This window comes from Mobula hypostoma, chromosome 15, assembly GCF_963921235.1.
Source record: "Mobula hypostoma chromosome 15, sMobHyp1.1, whole genome shotgun sequence".
NCBI classification, from domain to species: domain Eukaryota; kingdom Metazoa; phylum Chordata; class Chondrichthyes; order Myliobatiformes; family Myliobatidae; genus Mobula; species Mobula hypostoma.
The window spans coordinates 14,429,003-14,449,233 of NC_086111.1; the positions used below are offsets into that span (position 1 = coordinate 14,429,003).

General features: G+C 46.5%; 1 protein-coding gene across 3 annotated transcripts in view; it reads right to left on the reverse strand.

The window, feature by feature from the left end:
- Positions 1-20,231, reverse strand: part of LOC134356706 (aminoacylase-1B-like) — a 65,148-nt gene that overhangs the window by 34,535 nt on the left and 10,382 nt on the right. For all 3 annotated transcript variants that reach the window (XM_063067755.1, XM_063067757.1, XM_063067756.1), the window contains exons 4-8: positions 19,946-20,050; positions 19,767-19,861; positions 18,198-18,274; positions 13,943-14,032; positions 12,186-12,242 (exon numbers count right to left, since the gene is read on the reverse strand). In XM_063067755.1, coding sequence (XP_062923825.1) covers positions 12,186-12,242; positions 13,943-14,032; positions 18,198-18,274; positions 19,767-19,861; positions 19,946-20,050 — 424 coding nt within the window. The remainder of the gene's footprint in view (positions 1-12,185; positions 12,243-13,942; positions 14,033-18,197; positions 18,275-19,766; positions 19,862-19,945; positions 20,051-20,231) is intronic.

Here is a 20,231-nt window from a genome sequence, read left to right on the forward strand (position 1 = left end):
ATTTGCTCCCCTGCGGGAATAAGTAAATCTATAGAATATTAACTATTAAAGGATCAATGAAAGATTGGCTAGAGTACCAAAGAAAACAACCATAACTATAAATAAATAGTAATAATGAGAACATGAAATAAAAAGATAAAGACTCCTTAAAGTGATTGTGGGAACATCACAACGGATGGGTGAGTATAGTTATCCCCTTTGCTCAGGGGCCTACCGGTTGAGGGGTGGTAACGGTTCCTGAACCTGATGGTGTGAGTCCTGAGGCTCCTGTACCTTCTACCTGTTGGCAGCAGTGAAAAAAAGAGCATAGCCTGGGTGGCAAGGATCTTTGATGATAGACGTTGCCTTCCTGTGTCTCATGTCGATGTGCTCAATGGTTGGCAGCTGTTTTAATAAAAACCATTACAACCCTGGTGTAATGCCTTTGCCGCTCGGGAGTGGTGAAGCTGTTTGGGTTTCAGACTAATTCACCAAAGGAACAATAGTCAGATTGTTTGTGATAAGAACATCACAAGGTGAAATCAAGCAGAAGAGGTGTGCGCTCGTGCGCATTCAAAGTCCACGAAATGTAGAGGAAGAAATAGAGTGATCTGATCTTTGTGATGAGGAATACTTACCTGAGGTGGACACACCTGTTCAAGAGCCTCCGATTGCGTCACCTCTGATCTGGGCCGGCATTTACGTGCCGGGCGGCACCTAATTATTTAGCTTGCTTATTTCGGCTTTTTTCTGGACTCTCTCACGGTGGTGTCTGAAAAGAGGATGCTGTCTAAGTTGCTTGCCATCTTGGCCAATGTCTCCCATCCACTACATAATGTACTGGGTGGGCACAGGAGTACATTCAGCCAGAGACTCATTCCACCGAGATGCAACACAGAGCGTCATAGGAAGTCATTCCTGCCTGGGGCCATCAAACTTTACAACTCCTCCCTTGGAGGGTCAGACACCCTGAGCCAATAGGCTGGTCCTGGACTTACTTCATAATTTACTGGCATAATTTACATATTACTATTTAACTATTTATGGTTTTATTATATTTATTATTTATGGTGCAACTGTAACGAAAACCAATTTCCCCCGGGATCAATAAAGTATGACTATGACTATGACTTAAAGATGTGCTGGGTGCGTTCTAGCTACTGCTACACAGCTGCATTCTTTGCGACAATGTATAGAGGTATATAAAACTATGATGGGTATAGATAGAGTGAATGCAAGCAGGCTTTTTCCACTGAGGCAAGGGGAGAAAAAAACCAGAGGACATGGGTTAAGGGTGAGGGGGGAAAAGTTTAAAGGGAACATTAGTGGGGGCTTCTTCACACAGAGAGTGGTGGGAGTATGGAATGAGCTGCCAGACGAGGTGGTAAATGCGGGTTCTTTTTTAACATTTAAGAATAAATTGGACAGATACATGGATGGGAGATGTATGGAGGGATATGGTCCCTGTGCAGGTCAGTGGGACTAGGCAGAAAATGGTTCGGCACAGCCAAGAAGGGCCAAAAGGCCTGTTTCTGTGCTGTAGTTTCTATGGTTCTATGGTATCAGTCCGCGGCCCAGAGGTTGGGACCACTATTGACTTATCACTATATACATGCGAGGAAAATATGCGCTGTGTGTTTAATATTAAATTCATTAGATAAACCCTTTTAGAAACGAAATTGAGTATATTAGCCACTTATAGGTAACTTATAGTTGACTTATTACCTATATTCCAGTCGGGATTAACACCACCACCCCCCCCACCCCGGGTCGGCCAGTCCGCAAGAATATTGTCAATATTACACCGGTCCACGGTGCAAAAAAGGTTGGGGACCCCTGTTCTACTGTATTTCTTCATTTTCCTATGAATGCTTACAAGAAAATGAACCCCAGGATAGTATATGGTCACTGTTTTTACCTTGCACTATCTCAATGCACTGTTGTAATAAAATGACGTGTGTGAAAGACAGGCAGAACATTTTCCCACTATATCACAGTACATGAGACAATAATGAAGCCATTTACAAATTTACCCTTAGTCTCTGCTGCCTCCCTAGACTCAGTTAAACACCTCTAAATAATTATTACACCAACACCTATGAATTCTGCTCCCATGGATGCTGCTGGTCATGCAGCACATTCTATGTTCCATGCAATGGTGGGACCGTGCTGAGCAGAACTGTCTTCCAACCAGTTGACCAGGTAGGGCAGCACAGGTTGAGCTACTGGCTCACAATGCCAGAAACCCAGGTCCAAGCCTGAGCACAGATGCTCTCTCTTTGGAGGCGGCATCCTCTCCCTATTTCTCCCCACATGCAGGTTAGTTGGTTAACTGGCCCCTGGTGTGTAGGTCAGTGGTGGGGGGAACTGATGAGAATGCAGGGAGAAGAATAAAATGATATTAATGTAGGACTAGTGTAAAATAGTTAATGCTTGGCAGAGGTGCGATGCAGCAACGGGCCTATTTCTAATCCATAGCTCTCTGTGACACATTGTTCACCTGACACACTGTGACAGTGTATGGGAGAGTTGTGTGTCTCCTTGTTCTAGATATTCCCACCAGCAGAAACATCACTCCCACCCTTCTCATGAAGTTCCTTCCCAGGCCAGTAATCCAGATATGGTCTGAGTAATGTCCGATGTGTTTACAGCAAGACATCTCCTTATATAACCCTGCTCCTCTGCACTAAGGTCAACATTTCATTTGCTTTCCAAATGACTTGCTGCTTGTGCTTAATAGTCTTGTTTTCCTTGTATGGAGACTCTTGAGTTCTTCCTGAACACCAGTGTCCATTAATTTCTTATCTGCTGTTTCTGTTGATGTAGACAGCTCTTAAAAATAAATTTTAGCTACAAAATGGGATAAATGTAAGACACTACAGGATACAGAATCTCCCCACACACACTGTTATAGTCATATCAGCTGAACAGTGATTAACGTGGCTGGATTGAGGCATATTACAAAGAAGGAAGTGGATAGTTGATTGCCAAGCATACTTGGTGGCCCAAAAGCCTGTTTATGTGCTCTTTCTATCACTGAGTCTTGGTACCTGTTAAGGTACCAAGGGAGGAGGATCTGAAGAGAGAATTTAGGGAGCTCGGTATAAAGCTGAAAAGCAGGGCCGCCGGGGTAGTGATCTCTGGATTGCTGTCTGTGAGGGTAAGAATAGGATGATTTGGCAGATGGAATTGGTGCAGGTGGCAGGGCTTCAGATTCCTGGGATCTCTTCTGGGGAAGGTATGACCTGTTCAAAAGGGATGGGTTACACCTGATCCCAAGAAGGACCAATATCCTTGCTGGTGGGTTTGCTAGAGCTATTGGAGAGGGTTTAAACTAAACTGGCAGAGGGATGGGAACTGGAATGATAGGGCTGAGGATGGGACAGTCAATGCAGTGTGTAGTGAGACTGAGAGGAAGGACAGGCAGATGACAGGGCAAAATTGCAATCAGTGGAATGAGTTGCAATGTAACGTGGGGACAAAATCTTAAAGTGTGTTGAATACAGGACTGAAGGTGTTATATTTAAATGCACACAGTATAAAGAATAAAGTAGATAACCTTGTAGCACAGTGAGGGATTGGAATGATGTTGGGGTATCTTCGAGCTGTGGCTGAAAGAAGATCATAGTTGGGAGTTTAACATCCAAGGCTGCACATTATTGAAAGGACAGGCAGGCATGGCTCTGAAATCAAATCTTCTGAAAGAGATGACATAGGATTTGGAAGATGTAGAATCCTTGTGGGCAGAGTAAAGAAACTGCAAGGATAGAAAGACTCTGAATGAAGTTATATAGAAAACTTGGAACAGTAGCCAGGATGTGGGCTACAAATTACAACGGGAGATAGAGAAGTCATGTCAAAAGGGCAATGTTACAACAGTCATGGGGGATTTCAGATTAGGAAAATCAGGTTAATGTTCCATCCCAAGAGATAGAATTTGTAGAATGGTTACATGATGGCTTTTTAGAGAAGCTTGTGGTTGAGCCCACTAGGGGAAAGGCAATTCTGGATTGGGTGGTGTGATTTGAATAGGTAACTTAAGGTAAAGGAACCCTTAAGAGGCAGTGATCATAATATGATAGACCTTAGCAGCAATTTGAGAGGGAGAAACTAAAGTCAGATGTATCAGTACTACAGTGAAGTAGAGGAATTACAAAGGTATGAGAGAGGAGCTGACCAACGTAGATTGGAAAGGGACACTAGCAGGGATGACATTAGAACAGCAATCCCAAAGAAAACCATAAGACCATTAGACATAGAAGCAGAATTAGGCCATTCAGCCCATCGAGTCAGCTCCACCATTCCATCATGGCTGATCCTGGATCCCACTCAACCCCATACACTTGCCATAACCTTTGATGCCCTAACCAATCAGGAAACTATCAATTTTCTTTTTAAATATACCCTTGGACTTGGCCTCCACAGCTGTCTGTGGCAGAGCATTGCACAGATTCACTACTCTCTGGCTAAAAAAATCCCTCCTTACTTCTGTACGAAAAGGTCACCCCTCAAGCTTGAGGATATGCCCTCTAGTTCTGGATAACCCCACCATAGGAAACATCCTCTCCACATCCACCCTATCTAGTCCTTTCAACATTCGGTAGGTTTCAATGGGATCCCCCCACATTCTAAATTCCAGTGAGTAAAGGCCCAAAGCTGCCAAACGCTCCTTATATGTTAACCCCTTCATTCCTGGAATCATCCTCATGAACTTTCTCTGGACTCTCTCCAATGACAATACATCCTTTCTGAGATATGGGGCCCAGAACTGTTGATAATACTTCAAGTGCGACCTGACTATGTCTTATAAAGGCTCAGCATTAGCTCGTTTTTATATTCTACTCTCCTTGACATAAATGCCAACATAGCATTTGCCTTCTTTATCACAGACTCAACCTGTAAATTAACCTTCTGAGTCTTGCACCAGGATTCCTAAGCCTCTCTGTACCTCTGATATTTGAACCTTCTCCCCATTTAGATAATAGTCCACACTATTGTTCCTTTTACCAAAATGCATTGCATTCCCCAACACTGTATTCCATCTGCCATTTTTTTGCCCATTCTTCCAACTTGTCTAAATCCTGCTGCAATCGCATTGATTCCTCAGCATTACCTACCCTTCCACGTATCTTTGTAACATCCACAAACTTTGCCACAAAGCCATTAATTCGATTATCCAAATCATTGACAAACAGTGTGAAAAGTAGCGGTCCCAATACTGACTCCTAAGAAACACCACTTGTCACTGGCAGCCAACCAGAAAAGGCCCCTTTTATTCCCACTCACTGCCTCCTGCCTGTCAGCCATTCCTCTATCCATGCCAGTATCTTTCCTGTAATGCTGTAGGATTTTATCTTGTTAAGCAGCCTAAACAAGAAGTATTCTAAAGGAAGAATGATGCAACAGTGTTAACAAGGGAAGTCAAAAACAACAGAAAAGCAAAATAGAGCAAAAATTACTAGGAAGGGAGAGGATTGGGAAGCATTCAAAAACCAACAGACCCTAAAAACCCATAAGGAGAAAAAGATGAAATATGAAGTAAGCCAGCCAAAATACGGAAGTCTTTTTTCAGATATATAAACGGTAAGAGAGGTGAGAGTAGATATCAGGCTGCTGGAAAATGATGCTGGAGAGGTAGTAATGGGGAATGGTGGACGAACTAAATAGAAGCGTGCTGCATCCATCTTCACTGTGGAAGTCATGAGCAGTATGCTGGAAGTTTGAGAGTGTCAGGGACAGAAGTGAGTGCAGTTATTATTACTAGGGAGAAAGTGCTTGGGAAGCTGAAAGGTCTGTAGGTAGATAAGTCACCTGGACCAGGGTTCTGAAAGAGATGGCTGTAGAGCTTGTGGAGGCATTGATAATCATCTTCCAAGAATCACTAGATTCTGGAATGGTTCCAGAAGACTGGAAAATTGCGAGTGTCACTTCACTCTTCAAGAAGGGAGGGAGGCAGAAGAAACGAAATAATATGCCAGTTAGCCTGACCTCGGTGGTTGGGAAGATGTTGGAGTCGATTGTTAAGGATGAGATTTTGAGGTACTTGGAGGCACATGATAAAATAGACCGCAGTCAGTAAGGTTTCCTTTAGGGAAAATCTTGACTGACAAATCTGTTGTAATTATTTAAGGATATATGAAACAGGAGAGAGTAAGGACAATGAGGCTGCTTAACAAGATAAGAGCCCACGGTATTACAAGAAAGATACTAGCATGGATAGAGCACTGGGTGATTGACAGGAGGCAAAGAGTTGGAATACAGGGAGCCTTTTCCGGTTGGCTGCCAGTGACTAGTGGTGTTCTGCAGGGATTGGTGTTGGGACTGCTTCTTTTTCCATTGTATGTCAATGACTTGGATGATGGAATTGATGACTTTGTGGCCAAGTTTGCGGATGATACGAAGATAAGTAAACGGGCGGGTCGTGTTGAGGAAGCGGGAAGGCTGCTTAAGGATTCAGATTGATTAGGAGAATGGGCAAAGAAATGGCAGATGGAATACAGTGTTGGGAAGTATATGGTCATGAGCTTTGGTAGAAGGAACAACAGTGTAGACTATTTTCTTAACAGGCAGAAAAATAAAAATCCAAGGCACAAAGGGACTTGGGTGTCCTCATGCAGGATTCGGTAAATGTTAACTTGTAAGTTAAGTCAGTGGTGTGGAAGGCAAATGCAATGTTAGCATTCATTTTGAAAGGACTAGAACATAAGAGCAAGGAGTAATGCTAAGGCTTTATAAGGCACTGGTGAGGACTCACTGAGAGTACTGGGAGCAGTTTTGGCGACTTATCCAAGAGAGGATGTGGAGAGGGTTCAGAAGAGGTTCACCGGAATAATGAGGAGCTTCAGGCCTGTACTCATTGGAGGTTAGAAGAATTAGGTTGGATCTCGCTGAAACCTACTGAATGTTGAAAGGCCAAGATAGAGTGGATGTGGAGAGACTGATTCCTATAGTGAAGCCCACACATGCGGGACTCGAACCGCCATCGGGAGCCGCGGGCAGACACGCAGTAGCGCGTTTGCGCACGCCTACATTGGTGACCCCGACGTTCCAGACGGCATCTGGAGCCGGCGACTCAGCGACCAACCATGAGTTCGAGCAACTCGCACAGCGCGGTCTCTCTGAAGCTCCCGACTTTCTGGGCCACTCAGCCCTATGTTTGGTTCGAGCAGGCTGAGGCCCAGTTCAATATCAGAGACATTACAGCCGACGCTACGCGGTACTACTACGTGGTCAGCACGCTTGACCAGGAGACGGCAGGCCGGATCATCGACTTCCTACACCAGCCACCAACGGAGGACAGGTGCACTAAGCTTAAGGCGCTCCTGATCCGTACCTTCGGACTCTCCCACCGCGAACGGGCCACGCAGCTCCTACACATGGATGGCCTGGGCAACCGCACGCCATCCAAGCTCATGAATGATATGCCGGTGCTCATGGACGGCCATAAGCCGTGCCTTTTATTTGAACAGTTGTTCCTCGAGCAAATGCCAGAGGACATTCGCCTCCTCCTCGCGAGTGAGGATTTCAGTGACCCACGCAGGGTCACGGCTAAAGCAAACGTCCTTTGGCAGAGCAAGCAACATGGACCAGCCTCCATTGGCCTAGCCACAATCGCGTGCCCCAAAGCCCAGGCCCCGCAACTGAAGCCGTTGAGACCCACGGGGGAAAAAGACGAAAGTTCGGAACAATAGTGTTTCTATCACCAAAGATGGGGCTCAGGCACGCACCGCTGCCCTCCACCATGTGCTTTTCCAGGAAATATCAGGGCCAGCCGTCGCTAATGGCTACAACAGCTGACCACCAAGACAGCCTCCTGTACCTCTGGGACCGACACTCCGGGCGGCGCTTCCTGGTAGACACCGGGGCCAAAGTCAGCGTACTCCCCACCCTCGAACATGGACACTGGTAACGCGGTCCCAGGCCCCGAACTCACTGCTGCAAATGGCACCAGTATTCAGACGTACGGCCCGCAAACTATCTCACTGCATTTCAGGTCCAGCCGTTTCACTTGGACTTTCACGTTGGCAGCGGTGTCACAGCCACTACTAGGGGCAGATTTCCTACGAGCCAACTGCCTCCTGGTTGACCTAAAAGGCCGGCGTTTGGTCCACACCGAGACGTTCTAGACTTTCCAGCTCAGAGAAGCCAAGCTACTGGCCCTCCACCTGGATTCTGTGACCCTCTCGGGTATCCAATTCGCCAGGGTGTTGGCGGAATGCCCCTCCGTAGTCATCCCGCAGTTCTCCACAGCCGACCCCAAGCACGGCTTGCAACACCACATTCCCGCTCAAGGACAGCCGCTGCACGCCCGAGCTTGCAGGCTCCCACCCGACAAGCTCCACCTCGCCAAGGAGGAGTTCCGTGAGATAGACGAGATGGGAATCGTACGCCGCTCAGACAGCTCGTGGGCATCCCCGCTGCACATGGTCCCCAAGTCTGCAGGAGGATGGAGGCCCTGCAGAGACTACAGAAGGCTCAAAGACGCCACAACCGCCGACAGATACCCGGTACCCCACATCCAGGACTTCACAGCAAACCTGCACGGAGCGGCCATCTTCTCGAAAATCGACCTGGTCAGGGAATACCATCAGATCCCAGTGCACTCTGACAACGTGCCCAAGACAGCTCTCATCACCCCGTTCGGCTTGTTCGAATCCCTGAGGATGCCTTTCGATCTCAAGAATGCAGCCCAAACTCTCCAAAGGCTCATGGACTCATTGGACACAGCCTGGATTTCGTTTTCATTTACTTGGACGATATTCTGGTGGCCAGCAGTTCGCACCAAAAGCACGTGGCACATTTGCGCCAGCTCTGCCAACGCCTGAGCGACCTTGGACTGGCAATCAATCCGGCGAGTGAGGCGTCCGTCTCCATCGGTCAGAGTTGACCATGGATGTTGTGTCCTAGCTGTCTAGATACGCAAGCCTGGGCGTTACGACTTGGAGAGCAAGCTGTTGCCATGTAACAGGCTCCCCCTCATCACACATCTGATGAACCCAAAGGAATGGCAGAGACTGACAGAGTTTGGTACCAGCAGCATCGCAGGAGCTGCCAGTCAGCATTGAACTCAACGCAGGACAGCCTTCTGGACTCCAGCTCTCGATTTTCCCTCGGGGTTTACTCCCGAAGCCTTCCCCATGAGTGGGTATAGCCACAAGGCAGGGGTGGTTTGAGATCAGAGTTTTCCTTCTCCTGGATGAGCTGCCAACTGTGGCTGACGAGCCCCATCAGCCCGAAGCGCCTGGTTTTAAAGCACCAGTAACCCAACTTTGCCCCTTCTCCTGTCAGTAGAAACGGTGCTGCTGGGCTTAGTAGCTAAACTACACGTGAAGGCCAGGAGCTGGACCTGTTTGTCAGAGGCTATGTGAGACGCATGGCATATTGTAAATCATAGAATGTTTTATGTGTGGGCACGTGGCCAAGTGGTTAAGGCGTTCGACTAGCGATCTGAAGGTGTATGGGTCCTAATGCCCTTCTCTTGGACAACATTGGTGTCGTGGAGAGGGGAGACTTGCAGCATGGGCAACTGCCGGTCTTCCACATAACCTTGCCCAGGCTTGCGCCCTGGAGAGTGAAGACTTTCCAGGTGCAGATCCATGGTCTCGCAAGACTAACGGATGCCTAAAAAAAAAAGTATGTTTTATGTACTGCTGCAAAACAACATACTTCATGACATTTGTACACAGCCTCATTACAACCCGGGGCATACTGGAGATCAGAGTTCAATTCCAGTGCCGTTCTGTACACTCTTTCCATGGAATGCATAGGTTTTCCCCGGATGCTCTGGTTTCCTGCCAGATGTACTGGGTAGGTTAACTGGTCGTTATAAATTGTCCCGTGATAAGGTCAGTATTAATCAGGGTTGGTGGTTTGGTTGGCTTGAAGGGTATACTCTATGTTGTATTGCAAAATAAATTCATCATGAGCCCGATTCTGACAACCATCTCCTGCCCTTACGAAAGAGCCACAGTTTTGTCCATCTCTCTTCCTACGGAAAGCCCCTAACACAGTGAAATTTCCTTTTGCTCCCTCCTTTCCTCCCCACATCTGCTGTCTGGCTCACCACTGTCTGAAGTATTTTTCTTTCTTGCCCCCCATCCTCCATGGTTTGCCATCCTTTGGAAAGCCAAGTACTGGACAGACCACTGGGCACAACATCAGCGATCTCAGTAACAGGAAATGGGTGCACCGTGAGGCTGAACTGTCCAAACCCCTCGACTACAGTTCAGCGTTCAACACGAGTGGCGTTACAGGGAAACGTAGTGACTGATAGTTAACGTTCAACACGAGTGGCGTTACAGGGAAACGTAGTGACTGATAGTTAACGTTCAACACGAGTGGCGTTACAGGGAAACGTAGTGACTGATAGTTAACGTTCAACACGAGTGGCGTTACAGGGAAACGTAGTGACTGATAGTTAACGTTCAACACGAGTGGCGTTACAGGGAAACGTAGTGACTGATGGTTAACGTTCAACACCAGTGGCATTACGGGGAAACGTAGTGACTGATGGTTAACATTCAACACACGTGGCATTACGGGGAAACGTAGTGACTAACGGTTAATGTTCAACACGAGTGGCTTTACAGGGAAACGTAGTGACTGATGGTTAACGTTCAACACCAGTGGCATTACGGGGAAACATAGTGACTGATGGTTAACATTCAACACACGTGGCATTACGGGGAAACATAGTGACTGATGGTTAACATTCAACACACGTGGCATTACGGGGAAACGTAGTGACTGATGGTTAACGTTCAACACACGTGGCATTACGGGGAAACGTACTGACTGATGGTTAACGTTCAACACTTTATAGCAGCCAGCTGTAAGATTGGGGATTGATTCCCAACAGTCTGTAAGGGCTTTGTAAGTTCTCCCAGTGACCATGTTGGTTTCCTCAGGGTGCTTTTGTTTCTTCCCACATTCCAAAGATTAGATTTATTTAGGGCTAGTGAGTTGTGGACATGTTATGTTGGCAGTGGAAGTGTGGCAACAGTTGCAGGCTGCCCTGCACAAATCCTCACTGATTTGATTTGACTCAAAACAACACGGTTCACTGTATCCTCACCTACCACCCCACCAGCCTCCGGGTCCAACATATTATTCTCCGTAACTTCCGCCACCTCCAACGGGATCCCACCACTAAGCATATCTTTCCCTCCCCCCCTCTCTCTGCATTCCGCAGGGATCGCTCCCTACACAACTCTCTTGTCCATTCGTCCCCCCCATCCCTCCCCACTGATCTCCCTCCTGGCACTTATCCGTGTAAGCGGAACAAGTGCTACACATGCCCTTACACTTCCTCCCTTACCACCATTCAGGGCCCCAAACAGTCCTTCCAGGTGAGGCATCACTTCACCTGTGAGTCGACTGCGGTGATATACTGCGTCCGGTGCTCCCGATGTGGCCTTTTATATATTGGTGAGACCCGACGCAGACTGGGAGACCGCTTCGCTGAACATCTACGCTCTGTCCGCCAGAGAAAGCAGGATCTCCCAGTGGCCACACATTTTAATTCCACATCCCATTCCCATTCTGACATGTCTATCCACGGCCTCCTCTACTGTAAAGATGAAGCCACACTCAGGTTGGAGGAACAACACCTTATATTCCGTATGGGTAGCCTCCAACCTGATGGCATGAACATTGACTTCTCTAACTTCCGCTAGGCCCCACCTCCCCCTCGTACCCCATCTGTTACTCCTTTTTATGCACACATTCTTTCTCTCACTCTCCTTTTTCTCCCTCTGTCCCTCTGAATATACCTCTTGCCCATCCTCTGGGTCACCCCCCCCCCCGTCTTTCTTCCCGGACCTCCTGTCCCATGATCCTCTCGTATCCCCTTCTGCCTATCACCTGTCCAGCTCTCGGCTCTATCCCTCCCCCTCCTGTCTTCTCCTATCATTTTGCATCTCCCCCTCCCCCTCCAGCTTTCAAATCCCTTACTCACTCTTCCTTCAGTTAGTCCTGACGAAGGGTCTCGGCCTGAAACGTCGACTGCGCCTCTTCCTATAGATGCTGCCTGGCCTGCTGCGTTCACCAGCAACTTTGATGTGTGTTGCTTGAATTTCCAGCATCTGCAGAATTCCTGTTGTTTACGGTTCACTGTATGTTTTGATACATGTGACAAATAAAGCTAATCTTTAAATCAATAGCTACTGTAACAAGCAGCCAATGCCAAAGAGTGCACAGTTACTCACACCACAAGTTTCTTTCGCCGTAGAATGCTGTGAAGGCGTCACCAGGGTTGGCCAAACCTGTAGCAACAAAGGTCAGGAGTTAGTGATAGTGCTCAAAATTCCATAATTAAACGTGGTCTAGATGTTTCAGGCAGAGGGGCACGTGGGTAAATCTGTGACAGGAATGAATAAACAAGGGTTCCACTATCGATGTCTGGCCTGCAACATGGGGCTCAAATGGATCCTAAGATGTACGAGTGTGGGAGAGTGAAATAATGTTAACGTCTGACTCCCAGCACTGAACTGCAGTGAACTGCAGCCCAGCAAATGGAGACATGACCTCTGGATCATCAGAGGCCTAAAAACCAGCTTAATCCAGTACGGACCTTTACGTTTTAAATAGATTATGTGTAGCCTTTGAGGATAGTGCAGCCACAGTTCTGAGGCCTGAGAAACAGAGCAGCCACAAGCCCGAGGCCTTACCCGTGGTTTATCTTAGGGGCTCTACTGACAGGCCACAGTGAATCTTGAGGTCTCCAAAATCTGTCTGCAGTGAGGTAAAGCTCAAGGGCCAACACTGCTACCAGACAAAATAAAACCCCTCCCTTGCTAGTCCTGTGGCAGACAGTTTGGTGAGGCAGCCAAGGAGATGGATCAGAGTTTTAGTGAGACAGCAAAGGAGGTGGGTCAGAGAGGTTTGGTGAGGCAGCAAAGGAGTTGGGTAGCAAGGGAAGGATTCAGATTTAGATTTATTTATCACACCTACATCGAAACATACAGTGAAATGTGTCGCCTGTGTTAGCAACTAATACGCAAGATTGTGCTGGGGACAGCTCGCAAACATCGCCACACATTTCAAAGCCAACATAGCAAGCCACAATGCTCTGCAGAACAGAACAAGCAACAAAACAACAGCAAAACTTTCCTCCCTCCCTCTCCCCCACAGTCCTACATCTCCAAGGGAGGCTTCCAGCTTCCAGGCTTCAGCAATCAAGCTTTGACTTCTGGACTTCCAATCGGCTTTCGGGCTCTGATCTTTATATCCACCCCCAAACACCAGATGAACTTCAGGCTCAAACTCCATGTGTGCCGACTGACTGGGCCTTGTGCTTCCCGCTCGCCTGACCTCCTAGTTGTGGAGCAGAGGCCTGGACAGCAGATGTCCTGTGGGGTTGGGTACTGCATGACAGGGATTGGGAGGGAGTTACTGGAGGAGGAACTAGCATGTATTTGACAAGTACAGAAGGCAGGCAGTGTGGGGTAGGTGAGGATGGCACAGGTGAGTGAGCGAGGACACTTCAGGGTAGAGCAGAGTGTGCTGTGGGAGAGGACAAGAATCACTGAAGTGTGAATTGTTGGGCCCCAGTCAGTCAGAGCTGGTGCAAACATGTACAAAGGTCTGGCACCAGGGCAGAGCCAGCAAAGGGACAGAATGTGGGTCTGCATGATTAACTCCAGCCTGGGGGCACCTGAGGGTCACAAAGGAGGGGCTGGTTTCCTCACCGTGCCCTGTGATAGAAACCACGACCAGCTCATCCTTTAAAGCTGCATCTCCTAAAGAAAAAAAGACAGCAGGTACTTCATGGAGAAGTGGAATAGCCTGGATTCTGGTTGGAAGGGATTTCTGCTTACCCAGTGAGTCATACAAGCACAGGGAGATGGCTAGACGATGGTGTGGGTGTGTGTACAGAGAACATAGAGAGATCTTGGTGAAATGCCCAAGAGTTTAAAAACACAACGATAATCAGAAATCTGAAGCGGGAAGAAACGGTTCCTACCTTCATCAAGTGCAAACCCAATATTCAATGCCCGGAACTCCTCACGCTTAATCAGCTTATCCATTCCGTTGAAACCCCCAATCTCTTCATCTACAGCAAAGGAAACTTCCATCAACAAAGTGCTCTACCACCAACTCACCCCCCTCCCACACCGAGCTCCTAGAATGCCTAATCCTATTGTCTATCCATCCCTGTCAGGGGGTACAGTGGTGGGGAGGGGAGGTGCCCTTCTGATCCCGTTTTCTCCTGCTCACCCCATCAAAAGGTCGTGAGTTCAAGGCCGGGCCCTGGCACCAGCACCTAATGCAGTCACTGTGCTGCTGAGGGAGTGCCGTCTTCCAAACGGCACGTTGAACCAACCTCCAACGCGTGAATCAACCCAGGACATCATCTGAAGATGAATGGAGGAGGGTAATCTCCTGATGTACAGCAATGATGCCGATTTATGTATCTGTTTTGTCTGCACAAGCTCCATATACAGTACATCCATTCTCTCCAAGATTCTTGTGCCTATTTCAAGCCTCCACCACCAGCCTTTCAGCCCGTTCCAGGCACCCAACACCCTCTGCATAAAAACATTTGCCTCTATACATCTCCTTTGAACTGCCCCTCTCATCTTAGATGCATTGAACAGTTCAACCTTAGGAAGAGGACACTGACTGTCTACTGTATCTGCGACTGAAGACAGGCAGAACAGTCTCGTGACTCTGGTTTAGAAGTCAGAAGAGCATTCGATAACCCAAGCAACACTCACTGCTGAAGCTGCAGGCCGTGCTAACAACCTGCTCAGAGCGTGCGGTCGCTGATCTGCCCACGATCGAAAAATTAACTTCAGTGCCTCAGGAAAGCAGCCAACATAATCAAGGATATAGCCTCCCCTAGTCATTCTCTCTTCTCTCCTTTCCATCAGGCAAAAGCTAGAAAACACATACCACCAAGCTGACTGCAGGACTTGCAGTATACATCCAGTACAAATCATTGTGGACCCTACCCACCCTGCAAATTGCCTTTTCCAAAATCTCCCTTCTGTCCCCTGGTTAAAGATGCTCGAACATTCCCATTGTAAATGAAAGACAAACTCATAATCTCTCTGTCTACCTGATCATAGCTCTTGCCCCTTTTTGTCTGCCTGCACAGCACTGGTAATGATGTTCTACATTTGTTACTGCTTCGCCTTCACAATACCTCAACGTGCTTCTGTTTGGAGTGACTGTCTGGATGACACACACACACAAACAAAAGGTTTTCACTGTAGTTCGGGACATGTGACAATAATAAACCAATTACCAGTTATCCATTAACCACAATGCCTCGCTGAGCTGAGAGAGAAAAATAAATACAAATCATAGAAACAGACATCAGGTGAAAGCAAGGACAACCACATCAATGAAAGTCAAGACAGCTTCATTATAATCATGCACCTTATTGTCTATCTGCACTGCACTTTTTCTGTAGCTGGAACACTTTATTCTGCATTCTGTATTGTTCGACCTTGTGTAATGAATTGGTCTGCATGAACAGTATGCAAGGAAGCCTTTTCACTGTGCAATAAGCCAATTCCAGTTCCAGCCTCACATGAACCAAAAAGCTACGGGTGTCATGCTTTTGGAGGTCAATGCCCCCGGACTGACGGGCCATCCAGTGGATGAAAAGGAAGGTGCTCCTTCACAAATACAAACAGAAAACTCTGGAAACTCTCCCTCGGTCATGGTAGTGACTTTGGAAAGAGAAACAGAATCAATGTTGCGAGTCAGAGACCCTTTGACAGAGTTCTGATGAAGGGTTTTCAACTCAAACCCTGATCTGTTTCCAACACATTCTTCTGTTTCCATGTCAGACGCAGCTTTTTTTTTATTTGCGGCTTTCCTCCATTGCTCTCACAAACAGCTTGACAACATTTAGATTATTTATTTCAATGACACTGTATCTCGACAGACTACAGGGTATACTATCTCTCATCTTCCAAAAGAATGCTGCAGAAGTTTTCATATCCAGATAGAGCCCTGGTATGATGACACAAAACATAGTCAGCAAACTCTAACTACTGCTCAGGTTTTTGCCCCGCCTTCGGTTAGACGCCACTCCTGACACAGGCTGAGTGCCATCAGCAAGGCTTCACTGATCTCTTGGCAGCTCATTTCAGTGAATAGAGACAAGGTTACATGGACAGGCAGCATTTCATCCAATGGCAGGATAAAGTCTGAAGCTGTAAAATAGTTTGAGGTATTTGAGAGAAGCTGTTACCCAAACTCACAGCATTCCAGAGCCTGTTTTGGTATCCTGTTCACCCAGTCTGTCCTTCACAACTCTCCAGTTAGACCTGTTCACCCAGTCTGTACTTCACAACTCTACAGTTAGCTCCGTTTCAACATGTTCCATGTGGGAAAACCATATCTCTTTCCTTAACAAAAAGGCTCGGCAGAAAATGTACTTCTTGCGTCAGTGGATAAAATTCCCCAGAACATACTGGTGTAATCCTACACTGCCATCATAGAGAGCATCCTCACATCAGCCATTACTGTCTGCTTTTGTGCAATACACAACACACAAAAACTACAACAAATTGTCCAGTCAGCAGAAAAGGTCATCAGCTACAGTCTACTATCGCTTGTATGTTTGTATGTGTCCAGGACAAAAAAAAACATTGTAGACTCTACCCACTCTGCAAACTGCCTTTTCCAAAAGCTCCCTTCTGTAAAATGCTATAGGGCTACTAAAACAAAATCTTCACACTATCTTTCTTCCCCCAAGCAGTCAATCTGATTAACTATTCTAGTTAGACCAGCCCCACTCCCCTGTCTATTACACCCGCCCCTGCACTGTCAACACTTTAAATCACTTCCTATAGTGTTAGTTACATTGTAAGCACACACTGCTGTTTATGTATTTATGCACATTTTATTCCAAATCTTTGTTTAACCTCTAACTTTATTTTATATAATTGTTTATTCTTTATATTTGTTGAACGTTGTTTTCGTTGCATGTCGCAGCCTGACCAACACACTACAGCAAATTTCTAATGCATCTACATGTACATGGCAAATGAAATTGATAAAGTTGACAATTGCTTTCACTCTTGAATTTCCACTCAAAGTTTAAATTTCAACTCACCTGAGGGAACAAAATGAAATAATCTTTTCACAGGAACAGGACTTGGTCTCAGGTTTATCCTCCTCCTCAGTTTTACTCGCTTCTCCTCTCTGGTTTTTCATTAGACTCTGCCTTAGATCAGATTTAGCAAGCCGGAACAAGAGCTGTCACAATGAGTGCAATGGAAGCACTTCCATTCCCAGCCACATCCTCCACCTGTAATCCTTCTGCCCACCATCACTTCCAGTTCAACTCCTGAATTTCTCCCACACCCTTCTCCAGCTCATCTCTCCCTCTTCTACCTCTCTTCAACTGCTCCTAGGAAATATCTACCAAGCTTTTGTCCAGTTCTTAAAATTTCATTCTGTCCAATAGTGAGATAAAGTTATACCGCATGGAAACCGGCCCTTCGGCCCAACTCATTCATGCTGACCAAGGTGCCTACATCCTTCCTATAATGAGGTGACCAGAACTGAGCGCAATATTCCAAGTCTGGTCTAACCAAGGCTTTTATAGAGTCACAGCAGTACCTCACAGTTCCAGAACTCAGTCCCCGATTAATGAAGGCCAACATACCACATGGTTTCTTAACAACCCTATCAACTTGCACAGCAATTTTGAGGGTCTATGGAGGTGGACCCCTAGATCCCTCTGTTCCCCCACACTGCTAATGATCCTGCCATTAACCTTGCATTCTACCTTCCAAAGTAAATAACTTCACACTTTTCCTGCTAAACCAGTTCTCAGCCCAGCTCTGCATCCCGTGAGTGTCCCACTGTAACCTATAATAACCCTCCATTCTAACCACAACTCCAACAACCTTACTGTGACTATCCACTTTATCTTATCCAGGTCTCCAATGTCTGCTCATTCCACAGAGTGTTCTAGAACATTTTATCCAAGTGCTGCTGGATAGAAAACAGTTGGAATAAGTGGTCAGATTACTCCTGGAATCAAAGGTTCCTGATGGAACTAAAGCAACATCTGTACCATATTAGGATGGCTACAGATTCAGGCAGAAGTTCTTCGAGATTCCAAATCTGCTGTCACAGAATTCCGGGAGCACCAAATTCCACAATCAGACAGCATGTTTTATCATTCTCAGATTCACCGCCGCAATTATTAGCAAGCCACAGCATCAGAAGTTCTGAGCTATATCTCTTACCAGGAACCATCAACAGGTGAATTGTCCGCGGAAACCTTCTGCCCTCTAATTTCAACCTTCGAATTGCCTCAATGTACCTGGGAGAAACAGGTGATAAGTGATTCGAAAATCTCCTGGACTTGAAGCAAGGTCAGAGTACTGTCTAAGCCACAACAAATAATGCTAGGGGTACCACTGTATAAATTCAGTGTGGAAAGGTCAAAGCATCAAAGTAGGAGGGGCCAGTGTACTATCGTTCCCAGGACAGGTAGAGCTTCGATTAGATGTCCATTTGCTCTCCCTCCCACTCCCATCCAATTTCGACAACGTACATGGGCCTAATCACATTCTAACTGGATGCATTGTCCTTAGTTGTGAAGGAGTCACAGCACAAGATCAGAAAAAGCTGCAGAGGATTGGAAACCCAACCAGCTCCATCATGGGCACTATTGAGGATATCTTCAAATGACGATGCCTCAAAAAGGCATGAAGAAGCCCACCCACCCAGGACACACCCTCTTCTCATTACTACCATCAGGGAGGAGGCACAGGAGCCTGAAGACACACACTCAGCATTTTAGGAACAGCTTCTTCCCCTCTGACATGAGATTTCTGAACGGGCAATGACCCTATGAACACTACCTCAATTTTTTTGTTTTCTTTTTTGCACTATTATTTTTTAAAATATATTTCTTATTATAATTTATAGTAAATTTTATGTATTGCACTGTATTGGTGCTCCAAAACAACAAATTTCATGACATACGTAAGTGATAATAAACCTGATTCTAATTCAAGGATCCCAATAGACAGCAGTAACCTTCATCCTATCTATCCAACTCTTCCATGGCTTTTCAGTTATACTGTATGTTGAAAGGGCTGTGGAAAATGCCTGTATTCAAACTGGTTCACCACTGACCAAAGCCAACTGCAGCTTAGCCCAAAATTAACATTGAAAATGCTGGTAATACACAGTAGCTCTGAGAGAAAAACAGACTGTTCTGATGAAAGGTATTCAACATGAAACATTGTTTCTCGCTCCACGGATGCTGCCTGACCTGTTGAGTATTTAGAACACTATCGGTTTTATGTCAGGTTTCCAGCATTTACAGTAGAGTTTTGAATTTTCAAGTTGCTTTATCCAACTTCATTGCACGTTATGGAACGGGGCCACAGCTGCATATCTAACAGCTCAGAACTCATTTCCCATTTAAAACCATGAATCAGCAATCAAGACTTGGAGGCCCATCTGATTTTGCCCTCCTACCAACACAGCAACTTGATCTGCTCCATAGTCAAAGGTTTACATGAGCTCAGTCAGAAAATCCAACAAGGAACACCAAGAACAGAGAATGCTTGATTTGAATTACTCAGCAAGTGGGACAGCACCCATTCTAACGAAACATCACTGACCTGAAGCATTAACTGCTTCTCTTCCCACAGCTGCAGACTACCCTGACGAACAATTCCAGCATTTTCTATTTTAATTTTAGATGTCCATCCTCTGCAGCTTTTTGCTTCTCCACTACTAGGGACCCCTTGGTTTGCTTACATACTACTAGTGCAGGGCACCCCGGTTGCTGAACTCACTGAATGGTCACACACTTCATGTCCTGAGCTCCTCGGCCATATATATTCCCTTCTTCATCCTTCTGGGCTGAAAATGGATCAAACTTCCAGTGCTCCTGTACATACAAGAGAGGAATAAGCTCAGCTCGTCACACCTTCCCACCCCACGCAGACCCCATCTCTCTTCCCAGGTCATTCACCTCGAACACCGGAACCACGTCCATGTGGGAGTTGAGGAGGATAGATTTCAGCTTGGGGTCAGTCCCCTCCCAGGTGAGAATGAGGATTCTGTAGCCAGGACTGACCTGGAGAAGAAGAACATGAACGTCAGTGCTGGCTGTGCCCAGTAACATAGCATCTCTGACCTCTGACGTGCTGTGCAGAACCATAATCAAACAGGATGGGAACTCCTTCAAGAGTTCGGTAAGATGGCAGTGCGATCAATTGCAGTGGCTTCTCTGGGTCAACAGAAGGTGCCATTGTCCC